The 15,650-nt window shown below is 39.1% G+C and overlaps 1 protein-coding gene across 5 annotated transcripts in view; it reads right to left on the bottom strand.

The window, feature by feature from the left end:
* The window catches only part of LOC117259707 (latent-transforming growth factor beta-binding protein 4-like), a 60,294-nt gene that overhangs the window by 20,308 nt on the left and 24,336 nt on the right, over positions 1-15,650 (bottom strand). For 2 of the 5 annotated variants that reach the window (XM_078167370.1, XM_078167371.1), the window contains exons 7-20: positions 15,007-15,109; positions 12,302-12,370; positions 11,307-11,429; positions 8,431-8,607; positions 6,102-6,239; positions 4,247-4,858; positions 3,951-4,124; positions 3,242-3,373; positions 2,182-2,307; positions 1,977-2,090; positions 1,490-1,609; positions 818-931; positions 266-385; positions 61-180 (exon numbers count right to left, since the gene is read on the bottom strand). In XM_078167370.1, coding sequence (XP_078023496.1) covers positions 61-180; positions 266-385; positions 818-931; positions 1,490-1,609; positions 1,977-2,090; positions 2,182-2,307; positions 3,242-3,373; positions 3,951-4,124; positions 4,247-4,858; positions 6,102-6,239; positions 8,431-8,607; positions 11,307-11,429; positions 12,302-12,370; positions 15,007-15,109 — 2,242 coding nt within the window. The remainder of the gene's footprint in view (positions 1-60; positions 181-265; positions 386-817; positions 932-1,489; positions 1,610-1,976; positions 2,091-2,181; positions 2,308-3,241; positions 3,374-3,950; positions 4,125-4,246; positions 4,859-6,101; positions 6,240-8,430; positions 8,608-11,306; positions 11,430-12,301; positions 12,371-15,006; positions 15,110-15,650) is intronic. The other 3 variants (XM_078167373.1, XM_078167372.1, XM_078167374.1) reach the window with 3 other exon arrangements.

Genomic DNA, 15,650 nt, shown 5'->3' with positions numbered 1-15,650 from the left:
TACCTGTAATTGAGTATTTTCACAGTGTGGTATTAGTACAATACTTCTTCCAGCACTGACCTACACACACCCCATTGACGCTGTGGTATCCCTGCTGACACTCCACACAGCTGTAAGACCCTTCAGTGTTCACACACCGCTGACCAGGACAAGACTCGCTGTTCTCACACTCATTTACATCTGCAAAACAGTAGTGTATCTGTTCAGCACAGTTCAACGACGAGGGGATTCAAAGTGCTGTGTGTGTGCGTGTCTGTTTATGTACCTGTACACTGTCTGTTGGTGAGTGTGTACCCTGGTCGACAGGACACACAGCGGTACGATCCCACAGTGTTCACACACATCTGACCAGGACACTGAGACCGCTCTGCACACTCATCTATGTCTGCACACACACACAGACACACACGCTAATATTTCATTAAGGGAAGAGTTTCACATTTGACAATGTTCAGATTGATGTCACTCTAAATATGAAGCAACAGCCAGTTAGCTTGTCAAAAAGACCAGAAGCATAAAACACTACTAAAAAAAAAGGAAAGAAAAATCAAAAAATAAGAAAAATTATCTGTAAAAAATGTGAAAATATCAGAAAAATGTTTGAAAAGTATATGAAAAATATCAGTAAAATATGCAGAAAAATATTTGTAAATTATCTGAAAAATATTACCAAAATACGCAAAAACATGAGCCAAAAAGTTGAGAATTTTAAGTATAAAATTGTAATAAAAAAATAATCAGTAAAATATGCAAAAATGAACATGATATATCTCATTTGTTTAGTCTGAGTACTTCTTTCACCCTTTCCTCACTATACCTGTGCAGGTGTTGTTCTGGAGCTTGTAACCATGACGACAGACACAGCGGTAGCTTCCTGGTGTGTTTTCACAGCGACCATTGGAGCAGGGAGCCTGGCGACATTCGTCGATGTCTGCAAATATGCATCATGACAGAATGATGAGACTCAGATTTCATTCATTAAATCAATAAATCTGATAGTCTCAAATCACTGACACTGGTTGTGATAAAGTAAAGTGTGCTGTGTGGTAATAAAACCCTCACTAGTGTCACTCTGACATATAAGATAATAAATAAATAAACTGACAAGTCATAATTTTTTTGTATTTTCAGTTTAATATACATCAGAAATCTGACATTCAAATACGTTGTATTCGCCTCTTTGCACTCAACACAAGTTACATATTCCTGGTATTTGAAATTTAAAATATCATCCAAATAATACTGGTAAAGAATCCCAAAATTATGAGTAAGCTTTTGAAAAGACATTAACAAAAAAGTGGATAAATATTAGTAAATATTAGACAAAAAGTTAAGTACCCCAAATATTATCTGTAAAACATTAGAAAAATACCTAGTACTTTTAACTGTACAACATTTATCTGGCAACTATAATTACTCTTTCACTTGTACCAGAGTATTTATACTTTGTGGTATTGCAAGTTGTAATTTTACCAACAGGTGTGTGTACCTGTGCAGAGCCTGTTGACCAGTCTGTATCCGGGCTGACAGGACACGCAGCGGTACGAGCCCTGACTGTTGATGCACTCCTGACCTGGACACTGCAGAGCATCCTCACACTCGTCCATATCTGAAACACACACACACACACATTTCTGACACAGCTGATCCAGCGGTGAAACAAATACTGTTACGATGTTTTACTTCAGTAAAAGAAGCAATACCACATTAAAGTATTATCAACAAAACATACTTAGAGTCAGGGGTGGAGGAAGTACTCATAGTGGTATTGCTATTTTTACTTGACTCAAATTCATAAGTCTTAAATTCAAGATTTGACTTAAGCAAAAGTACAAAATTGTTATTGCTTAATGTAGCATAAGTGAAAGCGCTCATTGTACAGGATGGTCCTAGATTATTATAACAATTAAACTATTCTAACTTCTGTCTTTTTTTTATCAACATTTGAATTTTGAAATCATGAGTCTTTTGGTTACCTGTGCAGATGCTGCCGATGAGCCTGTAGCCAAGGCGACAGACACACTTGTAGCTGCCCGGCGTGTTGTCACAGCGACCGTTGGTGCAGGGATTCTGCAGACACTCATCGATGTCTGAGGAAGTGACAGAGTCTTTTAGTTAGAAGAAGAAGAAGAAACACAAACAACCTGCACAAATAAAGACACAACAGGAAGTGGCCGTTACCTTGACAGCTAGTCTGCTGGCTGCTGCTCATGTATCCAGGCGGACACACACACCTGTAGCTTCCCATGGTGTTCATACACTCTCCCACTGAACACACAGCTGAAGACTGGATACACTCATTCACATCTACACACACACACACACACACACACACACACAAAACATTATTAAAAAAATATGATACACCAGTGAATAATTCTAGCTGTCTCACATGGATGGAGCTTTATCAAATTATTATAAATACATGTTTGTGCTCCAAAAGAAATGTTTCAGATGTTTGGACAAATTTGATCAGCTACCCGGCGGAAACCTGAGCTTGAATGCGCATTACCTTATGTATAACCCCATCCTGTAAAATATAGTAAAATACCCCTAAGATATTAGTAAGATATCCAAAAAGAACTTTAATAAAAAAATAAAAAAAAACATTAGTAAAGGATTCACAAAAAATGAGTAAAAAAATCTGATTTTTTAAAAAAAACACAAAAGTAGAATATTCCAAAGATATCTGTCAAGGATTCCCAAAATACAAGTAAAAAATCCTCAAAAATATTAGGAAAACATCCCCTTGACATGAGTAAAATGTATCTAAAAATGTTATTAAAATATCAGAAAAATATTACTTAAATATCAGAAAAAAATGTGCAACATATTCTAAAAAAAATCTGTAAAATGTGCAAAAACAAATAGTAAATGTCACAAAAATATTAGTAAAGGATACCAAAACAATGCATTTACATATCCATAAAACATGAATAAAATACTCAGAAGAAATTAAATTAAAATACTGAAAAAGTAAAATATTAAAAAAAATCAGTCAATGTATGAAAAGATAGTAAAATATCAGAAAATTATTAGTGAAATATATTTTTTTAAAAAACCCTCATAGAGTATCTATCATACTTTTAGTAAAATGTCAAAAACATTATTTAAAAAAAAATGCCAGAGAATGCTGGTCAAATATCTGAAAATTATTTGTAAAATAGCAGAAAATTTGGCAAAATGTCCTCCCCTGAAAAAAGTCAAATAAAATCAATAATAATCTAATAATAGTTCTCACCTTGGCAGTATGTGCGCTGAGAGTTGGGCTGGTATCCCTGATCACACACACACGTGTGTTTTCCACCTGGCTGGTCCACACAGCGTCCCCGCCCACACACACCTGGTTTGCTCTCACACACACCTCGCACTGCTGCGTGGGCGCACACACACACACACAGAGCCTTTTTTATTGGGATCTTTAGTTTCATTGTTTGTCTCGTTTTATGGAATTTTCTTTTTGCAGTAACTGATGATGTAATTGCCTCCAGTGTTGTGATTTGGTTACGTTAGTATAATGCTTGTGAACATGATGTCTGATTAAGGTTAACAACACAATCTCGTATTTCTAACAAAGCTGTTGCAGGAATTTAACACTTTGATGTGATTTTTTTTATTTAAAGACATAAAACTGGGACTTCTGGGGCTGAAGCTTTCCCACTACATGTCTGATTCTTAGTTCAGAGTCAGATTTTAGTTGGCAGCAAATTCCGGTGGAAATTGTTTACATGTGGACAACAGGTGTGTGTTTGGTATGTCTCCACTAAGTGAACTCAGATTCAGGCATGCTCACGGCTTTGCAGTGTTCAGTAATATCGGAAAACAGAACTGTGGTGGAGACCTGTGGTCTGAATGCCACCACTGAATGCATGCTCATCTTCAGACACTGATACATAAACACATGTACTCTGTGTGGTCTGAGGCTGTGCTTTGAGTCTGCTGGTACTCACGCTGGACTCGGGCTGGTCGGGTCGTTGGGCTGACAGCTGGTCTGCTCTGCAGAGGGAGGTCTCTGCTGGAACTCGACCCACGCTCAGGGCTCTGTGGCTGGGCAGGAGCGGGGAGAGAGTCCCCTCTGGCTGCTGGCTGATCTGGCCGGGATACCGAGGAGGACTGACCACCTGCTGAAGACAGAGGGGACTCATCTGACTGAGGTCATGTCATTAAATGTACTGCATTCAAGACACTGTAACAGAACTGACTCTTATTAAACAAAGCAGTATTTCGCTCTTGGAGCCTCTGTTACCTTGAGTCCTGGTGGGTGGAGGCTGGGTTCTTTGTTGTGTTGTGAATGACAGGGCAGGGTCGGGCTGGTTCTGTTGGGTCCCAGGTCTGCTGGGAGTCTGGGGTTTGTCCTGGGAGGCCGTGGTGCCGGTGCCGCCAGGCTGCACTGGCCTGGAAGGGGAAGAGTCAGCTGGCCGGGGCTGAGGTCGAGGCTGAGATGGAGGCTGGGGCTGGGGCTGAGGCTGAGGTCGAGGCTGAGGTCGAGGCTGAGATGGAGATTGGGGCTGAGGTCGAGGCTGAGATGGAGGCTGGGGCTGAGGCTGAGGTCGAGGCTGAGATGGAGGTTGGGGCTGAGGCTGAGGTCGAGGCTGAGATGGAGGTTGGGGCTGAGGCTGAGGTCGAGGCTGAGATGGAGGCTGGGGCCGAGGCTGAGGTCGAGGCTGAGGTTGAGGGTGGGGCTGGGGTCTGGGTTGAGGCTGGGGTAGACTGGGTCTGATGTGGGTTATGCTGGTACCAGCTGATCCAGTACTGGACCCGACACCTGAAGAAGAACTCAGCGAAGTACTTGCTCCAGAAGAAGAGGGTATCTGCTGAGACCTGGAGGCTCCGCTGCTACTGGTCCCAGAACCAGGACCTGGTGGACGGAGGTGTGGACAAAAAATGGATGCGTGAATGGTTTGTGTCCTCTGGGTGCTTAATTTGCAACTAGAGCACACATAAATCTATTTTAGCTTTCATGTAAAAAATAGAGTCAAAAGGTGAATTTTAGAGGCTGCATGTATAGTAGCTCAAAGAAAAAGAGACAAAGAAAGACTTGGTGCAAATTCAAGCAAAGAAGCATCCATTCAAAATAAAATGTTTCAACAGAAGTTTTGGCAGAAGAAATATAACACCTTTTTCCTTACAAAAATAAAATGTAGAATTGACGAGCAGAAAACTACAACCTTCTTTAGACCAATGCACCCATAAGTTTTGTTGATACAACCTCTCTTTGTGCTGCATGACAGTTAGCTTTTAGTGGCTAGTGTGAGCAAAATGTGGCAGACATTGTCACAGTCATAAAGGTTTATGTTCTGACCACCAGCTTAGATTATTTACACGTTGTTTCTAATGAATCAGGTTTTTTATCTGTCAGTTTGGTGGTTGGCTCTAAATGCTGCAATACTAGTGATGTGCAGGTTGATCAACAGCACACGGGTCAAGTAAGCTTGTTTGAAAATATCACAGGTCTCGGTTGGGCAGGTGAATTAGTGACAAAGCAGCGCTCTGAGCCAGTTATTAACATAGATCACCATTGTGCAATAATCCAACTTATACCTTCTTTTCCCCTCTTTCTGTTTCTCTCTCCGTCACTCTGTCACACAGCAGCAGCTTTATTATCATCGCTGCTGCATTCAGGCTTTAAGTTATTTGGCTTTTCTGCAATCTGTTAATGTGTTGCCTTTGACTTTTCATCAAAGAATCAGATATTTTCTAACACTGTTGTTAATCTTTTGTTCTGATGATTCATTCAGGAGAGTTTCATGTCCCTCCATCAGTTAATGGGAGAATAAATCACTTTCTCTGCAGGAACCAGGGGGTACCTGAAAAAGCTCCTTTCTGTTTGTTGCTGTTAGGTGAAACATTGTGCTGGTAGCACTAGATGGAAAGTCAGGAGGATTCACAATGTCTATAAGATTCATGTACAAAATTTCATGCCAATCCATCCAATAGTTGTTGAGATATTTCAGTCCAGGCCGACCCACTACCAAGATTGCAGGGCCATGCAAACATGAAAACTCCACCATAAAATGACATAAAAACTAAACCAAACCTTAAATATATAGGTGATATTTAGCCAACATACAATAAGTTCTAGGTCGATCTAAATTAGGTACCCTGGTTATCCTGGTTGCTGTGGGTGACCAGCTGAACTCCTCGGCTCCCCAGGTGCTCGTTGACTCTCTGGTTGAACTGCAGGGCCGAAGCTGAGTAATGGTAACCAGGACCAGCCGGACAGATCTCCTTAAAAGCCACTGGAGGAGGAAGGAGGCAGAGAAGAGTCAATACCACTACTCCAACACTTTGTCTTGTCTTCCCAAAAAGACCATTGAAACTGACCGTTCTCCAATGCTCACACTGGTTTCCTGTTACAGAAATGAATTTATACAGTTGCTGCTTTATAAAACACCTGCTAAAGTACCTTAAGGCCGCTGTAAAATCAGCTAGACAATATTACACACTAATTCAATAGGTGTGATGTGATGTGATGTGATGTGGTAATAGGTGTAATGATTTTAATACATGTATACGCATTCTAAAATAAAAATTAAAAGTAAAATGAGAGTCAGTCATGCTAGCAGCTCTGCAAGGCTGCACTCGAATGCTTACATGCTCACAGTGGCAATGCTAGCATGCACGTGTAACATTCACTACTTTCACTATCTTAGTTTAGCGTGTTAGAACATTAGCTAAACTAAGATAGTGAAAGTAGTGAATGTTACACGTGCATGCTAGCATTGCCACTGTGAGCATGCACGTGTAACATTCACTACTTTCACTATCTTAGTTTAGCGTGTTAGAACATTAGCTAATCAGCAGTAAACACAAAGAACAACTGAGGCTGATCATTACAATCATTGAATGTTATTAGTTCTGCACATACTTGGTCATAAATTAAAGTATTGGCTAATTTTGACCTTATGGAAAAGTCAGAAGATCACCAAAGTTGGTAAGATTCATCCTCTGAGGATCATGAATATCTATGCCAAATATTATGGCTATCTATCCAATAGTTGATGAGATATTTCAGTCTGGACTGGCTGATAGAACATCATCATCATCACAACATCAACATCTCTACAGCTGCGCTGCTAAAACTGATAAAAAGTCACAAACTTTGTGGATAGGCTCTTATTTGGAAAATAAAAATCGCAAACACAGTGTTAAAGTTCTCATGTGTGGGACTTAGTGGCATCTAGTGGTGAGGTTGCAGACTGCAACCAACTGGAGCTTCTCCCATGTACAAAGCATTTGAAGATAGGAATAGCTTAATCTAAGGTAACAAAAACACAACGATTCTGAGTTTCAGGTTATTATAAAGTAATGAAAACATAGATATGAATATTAAGTTGAGTTTATGCCAATATATTCCCCTAATTCCTACACACTGGACCTCTGAAAGTTGCCAATTTTACTGAGAAAGTCACAACAATAAAGTGAAGTATTTCTCATAACTCTTTGCTGGAGTTTTAACTGTTCCACAGAAGAAACATCATCTGCAGTCTGTAGAAGAAATTAACCTTTTGTCTGGTTAGCACCGATATGTTATTGTGGCAGGCTATGGCATCTTGCGGTCCCCGTTTTCACTGATAGGGCTTTTGTTATTGTAGATCATCAAATTGGAACTGATGACAAATTATTTACCTGTAAATGACAGTGTTAGAACACAAGCTGTTGTGGCTGATGGCAATCAGTCCAGCTTTATGATTGTTAACAAAGGTGTGCCACCAGGTTATATTCTGGGACTACTTATATTTACAATTTCTATAAATGAATTAGGTGTTAAAATTAAAAACAGTACAATTAATCTATGCAGATGATGCCATTTTAAATACAACCGTCTATCATTCCGTTCTTAGGTTCATAACTAAGGATGGCTGTAAGAACGCATCCTTGTTTATAAGACAGTTAAGTGGTGGTGTTGGCAGTGAAAAGAGAGCGGCACTGCTTTATATTATATTTGTTTACAAAGCACATCTTTGCAAACTACCAGAGTATCTTACATATCTTTTTAACTACAGATCAAATTCACACTGCACTAGGTCCCTAGACTATATGGCCTTTGAAAATCATCATGGTAAAACTGAAACTGGGAAACTGGCTCTTAAATATGATGCTCTACAAAGTGGAACAATCTGCAGAAGCTTGTAAAACTAGAAAATTAGCTCATCCCTTTGAATCAATTTAAATTCCTTTTGACTGACTAAGTGCAGCTTGAATGTGTGTTCTTTCTTGGAACAGATGTTGACCCTAATGTTGAGGTCCTTGTCTTGTTTGTGGTATGACTTGTTTATGTATACCGTAACTTGCGTGTGCTTCTATTGTTATATATGTGCCCACAATCAGAGCATCCTTCCCCTTTTCAATAAAGGTTATATTAATGTTATTAGCTGATTAGCATGTAAATGGTTAGCAGCCAGAGGAAGCAGGTCGCTGGTAACCAACCTGAACCAAAGTAAGGACACCTCTGGCAGTTGGGTCCCCAGGCTTTGCCAACTCGGCTGCAGCAGCAGATCTGCTTGGTGATGTTCCTGAGGATGGGCAAGGAGCAGGAGGACGGACCCTGGCCGAAACCCAGGACCCGGTGACACTGACCTTTCTCCTCTGATATCACACTCTGGGCTGCAGAGGACACATGGAAGGAGGAAAGGGGACACGTTACACAAAGGACTGGACACAAAGCTGGTCTGGGAGTTTAAACAGACTTCAAGCCGGAGGCACCAGTAGAGCACTGCATGCAGAATCAGTACATGCTGTTCCATTAGAGTCAACATTCAAACAGCCCTGATGGAGACTCGACACACATCAAGCAAGCTCTGACATCACAGCCATACAAACTTCCCGGTGGCTTGATTGGATATGAGGAGCAAGAACAATGATGCAAGAACAGAAACAGAGAATTTGTCCATGAAGCAAAAAGTAAAGGTGTTTAAACTTTTCACATAAGTTAAGAATCCAGGGTCTGCATGTGTCTGAATATCAAGTCATCAAGCTGAGAGTAGATGACATCCTGTTTGATATCAGTTCAAATTTTAATGTTTGGTCCATCATCAAATATCACGAGTCTCTGGAGGTCAGCTGAAACAAGTCTTTCGGGGGACCTGGTAATCAGCTATTTGAAAACAAAAAGGAAAAAGACACAGACAGACAGTCGGACAGTTTTCCTCATTGAGAGGACAAGCAACAAACAACTGAGCACAATCTCAAACAAACAGCCAAATAAAGGTCAGAGTCCAGAGTTTGATCAGGCCAGCCTGGACAGACAGAGCAACCCTGTCTCCTAGAAATTACATTCATAAAACTCTAAATCTGCGAAAGAAAATTATGACATTTTTTTATTAATATCAATAGGAAATGTTTTGGCAACACAGTCGCCAGAGGAAAATGTTGGCATTGTACGTTCCAGATACATTTGCACGTTGCATATGTATCATATCAAAGTTTCCAAAGTAAGCTGACCGTCATCAGGAAGTGAAGGGGATGGTGGATGGCGTGATACTGAGGTAACACTTCTGCCAAGCTGCAGACCACTCTTTGGAGCCAACAAAGAACAACACCAGCCGTTTTTTACCGAGCCATTGCTGTGTTTCCAGCAGCTTTTTAGGCACAAAAAGCGGTCTTTGTTACGGAGACATCACTGCTTTTCCAGCAGAGATTGTGCCCACAAAATCATATATTAAGCCAAAACATGATCTATTACTAATCAAGTGGTTTTTGTAATTTGGTTTAAATGGAGCTTTTATTTCAGAGCACGTTCTTATTTTCTCTAAAGTTAATACCAAATTTCATTTGTTTTTTCTGGGAAATCAAAAGGAATAACAATTTTGATTTATTGAGGTATTTTTGTCTTGTCGCAAAATGTTTGTACAAATCCTATCCCCTGAACACATTAGTTTTCTTTTAATATCGACCTTAAACAACTCAAACCTGGTTAAACTTCAAAGTCAGAGTTAGAGGAAGATCATGATCTCAGTTAAATATTGAAAGAGTGCACTTTTAGTGATAACCATTTACATACTTTGACAATTTGAGAATAAAGCACATTTTGTAATTTCTAGGAGACAAATTTCGACAAAGAGGAGAGAAAAACCAACAAATATCCATCACAAAAGTCACAAAAACACACCTGACCGTCAATGACCAAACACACACACACATAGATATATATAATACACACCCCTCCATGAGCATTTCCAGCCAGTTCGGAAGCAACAGAGAGACAAGATGTTGTCAGGTTTAATAAATCAGCTTTGATTAGAGCGTTGATTACCAGCATCCTGCAGCAAACCCACTCCTCCTCCTCCTCCTCTACCTCCTCCTCCTCTTCAGCAAATGCCGGTCGGAATAAGCAGAACACCAGTCTGGCTTCACAAAACCCATCTGAGCACCAAACTTCACCCATATTTCACTGAATTTTAGCAGAACAAAGAGTTCTTCTGACTTTGAACAGAACAAAGAACCCATTGACTTTCGATGGAACAACGAGACTCACTGACTTTCACACAAAGACGTCTGTTGACCTTCAGGAGAACAAAGAGATTCATGAACTCTGCTGACTTTTGGTAAAACACAATGTAAAGTAAAGAACATGAATCTCAACTTTGTACTCAAGTAATGTGCATGAGTAAATGTACTTAGTTACAGTGACATTGGTGGGTCGCTATTCTTCAAACATGCTGTTTTCTTGTTGCTTGCCAATGGGCTCCGAGATTGATCTAGGATTGACTTTGACAAAAAGTTATGAAAAATCATCAGGATTTACCAGCTCTTAGAAAATGGGAATGGGAAGGAAAAACAAGCCGATCTGTCAGACAAAATCATCAACAGCAGCAGATAAATGGAATCAGGAGCAAAATCCTTCAGAGACGCAGATGGATCTAAAAAAGTTGTGCCCCAATCAACCAACTCCAAGTCACACCAGAAAATGCCTCGTCACTCCACAGTCTTCCTCTTAAACACCCCCCAACATGTCTCAGGCCAATGGAAATCCGCCCAAAGCTGAGGGGGACCAGACACATCTGACAGAACAAGAGTTTGTCCTTTACAGAGCAAAGATGATCTTTACACTATAAAATGTCTCAGTATTTAGCTTTAACATTTTTTAAATCGGGGGGGTCCTCACAGAGTTTGTTTATATTTGAATATAAATCAGCCAGTATTGGGTGCTCAGATGTTTCTTTTGAATATCAACAGTTGTCCAGATTTTAGCGATACTATGAGCTCAGATGGATTTAGGAAGTTCGGACCTGGAGTCTGCATTATTCCTGATGTCATTCCCAAGCCGGCGGCTTTGTGTGTGTGTTTGTGTGTGTGTTACTCACAGATGCAGATTCCATGTGTGGCGTCGAGGATGAACCCCGCCCTACACACACAGCTATAGCTCCCCCTGGTGTTCACACAGAGCCCATTCTCACACAGCCCCGGATGGAGGCACTCATTCACATCTACACACACATTACCACACACACAACCACACATTCACACACACAACCACACATTCACACACACAACCACACAAGTTAATATGTGCGCACACCCACACATGCACACAGACACACAAATGTATATGAATATGGGATACATGAGTGGACAAGGACACACTTTCTCACACTGAAAGGAAACTTCAGTGGCAGCTTCTCACCAAAAAAACATCACATCCACGTTTGTTGAAAAAAACAAACATTAATCTGGATCAGAATGATCCTGATTTTGAGATCCCATGTTTTGCTACCCAGGATCAACTAATCCAACTTAAATACCATTTTTTAAAGCAACATTGGATTAAATCACCCTGATCCAGATAAAAATTTTCCAAGATTACCAAATCCGGATAACCAGTGCTGTAAATGGAACAACATATCACAATGTTGGCTGCTAGACATGTAAACAACAACAGGTAGAACAGCCAAAGTGAGGTCAAAGGTCATTGAGACAGAAAACAGCATGGGGGATGCAACTGTAAGAAACTACATTTGACTGTGTTATTGTAATAAATAAAAAGTGATAAATGAAAGTTAAAATTAAAGTAATGTTTGATTGTCATTGAGAGCTATTTGGAGCATCAATTTATGAGGACAAAATACTTCTTTATACTTTACTGCACTGAAAGGCTGAATAGGTAATCTATTGTCAAATGTCTATTGTGCTTTATCACTGTAACAGTTAAACAAATCTACCTATCTATCTATCGATACATACACATATACATATATATATTAATCTGCCAACGATCTGTTGACGACCTGCTCTGCTACCTGAGATACTGTGACCTCTGACCTACTTCCTGTGTGTGGGTGTGTGCGCGTGTGAAACTCACCGACACAGTGTGTTCCATGCGTTCCGTTGGTTCGTTCAAAACCAGCGGGACAGCTGTTGTTGCCTTGAGCTGATGATGATGATAGTTAACAATCAATTACTAATTAATACTAATTAATAACAACAAAAACTGACTGACTTCCTGTCTATATAATATATGTTTATGTATACACTGTCTTCACTGCCTATGCCACGCGCCAGCACTGCATAAATGTTAACCTGGCCTGTGGCACACATTACCATTAGCCGTTTTATTATTGGTCATCAGCCAACAGCCACGTTAGCCGTCTGTTATGCTATCATTAAGTTAAGGGTTAGCTTAGTCATAATAAGATGACTAACGTTAACGTGCGAGCTAGGCAGCCAAGGTTATCAGTCCTGCCAATTATTTGTGTCTGAAAGAACCTAAAAATATTGTAGTCATTGATATCTTACAGTAAGTTTACTGTTTAAATATTGAGTATTTTTCTGGGTATCGGTATCAAGTAAGAAATTCTAGTATTGTGACAACCCCTGTGTGTGTGTGTGTGTGTGTGTGTGTGTGTGTGTGTGTGTTCATGGTGATGGAGGAACATGTCATCCAGTGACATAAAGTGAATTATTAAGAACAACTGAGGAAGAAGATACATCAGGCTGTAGAAACACACAACTCAAAGACCAGACTCTGTTGATCTTTTAGACGTTTTAACAGAAACACCAGAGTAGTGTGTGTGTGTGTGTGTGTTTCTCCTTTGCTTCTTGTTTTCTTTTTCCTTCGACTCTCTCTGCTTGGTTTTAAAGGTGTATTGCGTCATTCTCTCTGATTTGACAGACTGATGTGAAGTTGGACGCCCTGCAAGTGAGCTAACACAATTTCCCTATGTGTCTGTACACACACACACACACACACACACTCTCACACGTGCAGATGTTTGATTTGTGTGTGTTAAAGTCCTACAGTCCCACAGAGCAACATTCCTTTACTGTTAGTCAGCTCTGCAAGAACATGGAGGAAGCATCATTACTGACTGACTGTGTGTGTGTGTGTGTGTGTGTGTGTGTGTGCATGCGTGCATGTGTGTGCGTGTGTGTGTGTGTGTGATAATGTCAGATAGTTATGTAAGCAGCTCCTGTTGGAATATTTCCAAAATATTTCAGTCATAAAGTATCAGACCTTCACAGTAAGAGAAGGAGAAATATCTCAGTATGTGTCTCAGTGTTTGTGCTGTGTGTGTGTGTGTGTGTGTGTGTGTGTGTGTGTTGGAAGTTGGCAGCGCTCTGTTATTTTTGGTCAAATCTCTCAACATCAGTATCACAGTGTGGTATTTTTGGAAAACAGTGTCAGTACTTTGAACACTTCGAACAAAGTCAACTTTAGATCCTGTGCATGAGAGTACTTTTACTCAGGTACTGATAGTTTGAGGTATCTGTATTCAGCAGACTCTTAACTTACATAAAAGTACAAATACCACACAGTTTTAATACTCTGCTACAAGTTAATGTCCTGCTTTCAAAATTTACCTTAGAAGTCTTGGCAACAAAAATATTCCTTAAAGTATGAAAAGTAAAAGTACTCACTCTGCAGAATGGTCCATTTCAGACTAACATATATTATTGGATTAGAATTATTGATGCATTCATGTTTTCATCGCTTAAATGCTGCAGCTGGTGAAGCTGGAGCTCATTTTAATAGCGTTTATACTGCTGGGTAGATTAATCTGTATAATACATCATCATCTATTAGTTGATTTATGTTTTGTATTAATAATCTGTAAGGTCACTTAAGCTGTCAGAAAAATGTAGTGCAGGAAAAAGTACAATATTTACCTCTGAGATGTAGTGAAGTAGAAGTATAAAGTAGCATCAAATAAAACAAGTTAAATACAGAAAAAAGAATTAAAAGAAATAAAGTGAAAATTGTACTTATCTACAGAAGTATTTCAATTAGAAGTTCACTAATAATTCTTTAGATATTTGACTAATGTTTTTTTTCAGATTTCTTTACATTATTTTACTTTTTTTTGGATAATTTATTAATATTTTTTACAATATATTTTATTAATATTGTTCCCTTGTTTAACTGATATTTTAAACGTACTTTACTGATATTTTTCTGATATTTTACTTTTTAATTTTAAGATATATTTGTAATTTTCTGCTGTTTTATTTTTTTATTTTTTTTTTGAAAAATGGGGATATTTTACTAAAATTGTAAGGTTATTCTATTATTATTTTAAGAATGTTTTACAAATTTAATTATGGATATTTTGCTAATTTTTATCTGATATTTTTCAATTTTTACTGCTACTTTAATAATATTTTTTTTGGATATTTTACTAATATATTTTTTGGATGCTTTCCAGATATTATTATAGATATTTTACAATTTTACTAACATATCTTTTAGATATTTTACTATTTTTTTCCTATATTTTACTGATACTTTTCACAAACCTGACTAATATTTTTGTGACAGTACTGATAATTTTTTAATATTGGACTAATTTTTCAGCATAGTTTTACTGTTATTCTGATGATTCAAATATGATGTTTCAGATATATCATTATAATTATTTCACTAATTCTTATCTGATTTTTGAAAATGGATATACTCCAGTAAAGTACAAGTACCTTAAAATTGTACCTCAGTGCAGCACTTACGTAAATGTACTTTCTTTCCACCATTGCTTGTACTTGATGTGTGTGTGTGTGTGTGTGTGTGTGTACCTGTATTCTCAGGACAGAGGACACAATCAGAGATGCCCCAGGCCTTCCCGATCCCTCTGCAGCACATTTCCTTGCTCCTCAGACCAGGTAGAGGAGAGCTGCACTGCACACACACACACACACACACACACAAACACGTTAACTGTACTGTATATACACAATTAGAAGTGATAAAGTTAAAGATAAGACAGCTGAAATGATTGTCATTAGTTCTACATGTATCCGGTTCAAATGTTGACCTGATGATGGCGCTAGATGAAAAGTCAGAGGATCACCAAAGTTGTTATAATTGATCTTGAGGGGAACATGAATGCTGAACCACATCTTATCACAATCCATCCAATAATAGTTGCTGAGATGTGTCAGTCTGGGTCAAACCAGCTAACTTTACTACCCATAAAGCAGTGCTGCGCACACAGCTAAAAAAAAAAACTGACATCGACGATGCACATCGTACGTTGCCGAACAGGAAAGTTCCGATGCTTCAGTAGTTTCTTGCAGTTTGAGGAGTCTGTTGGACATCAGGACTGAGCGACAGCAGTTACAGCAGCCGAAACTAAGGCTGCGTTTCATTATCGGCATGAAATATGGCCGAGCAGGGATTTTCTATCAGAAAACAGAGAAGTGCGAACACGCTGAGAGTC

The sequence above is a fragment of the Epinephelus lanceolatus genome, chromosome 4 (genome assembly GCF_041903045.1).
Source record: "Epinephelus lanceolatus isolate andai-2023 chromosome 4, ASM4190304v1, whole genome shotgun sequence".
In the NCBI taxonomy this organism is placed as follows: domain Eukaryota; kingdom Metazoa; phylum Chordata; class Actinopteri; order Perciformes; family Serranidae; genus Epinephelus; species Epinephelus lanceolatus.
Note: the sequence above shows the minus strand (reverse complement) of the source record. Positions and strands in the feature narration are given on the sequence as shown.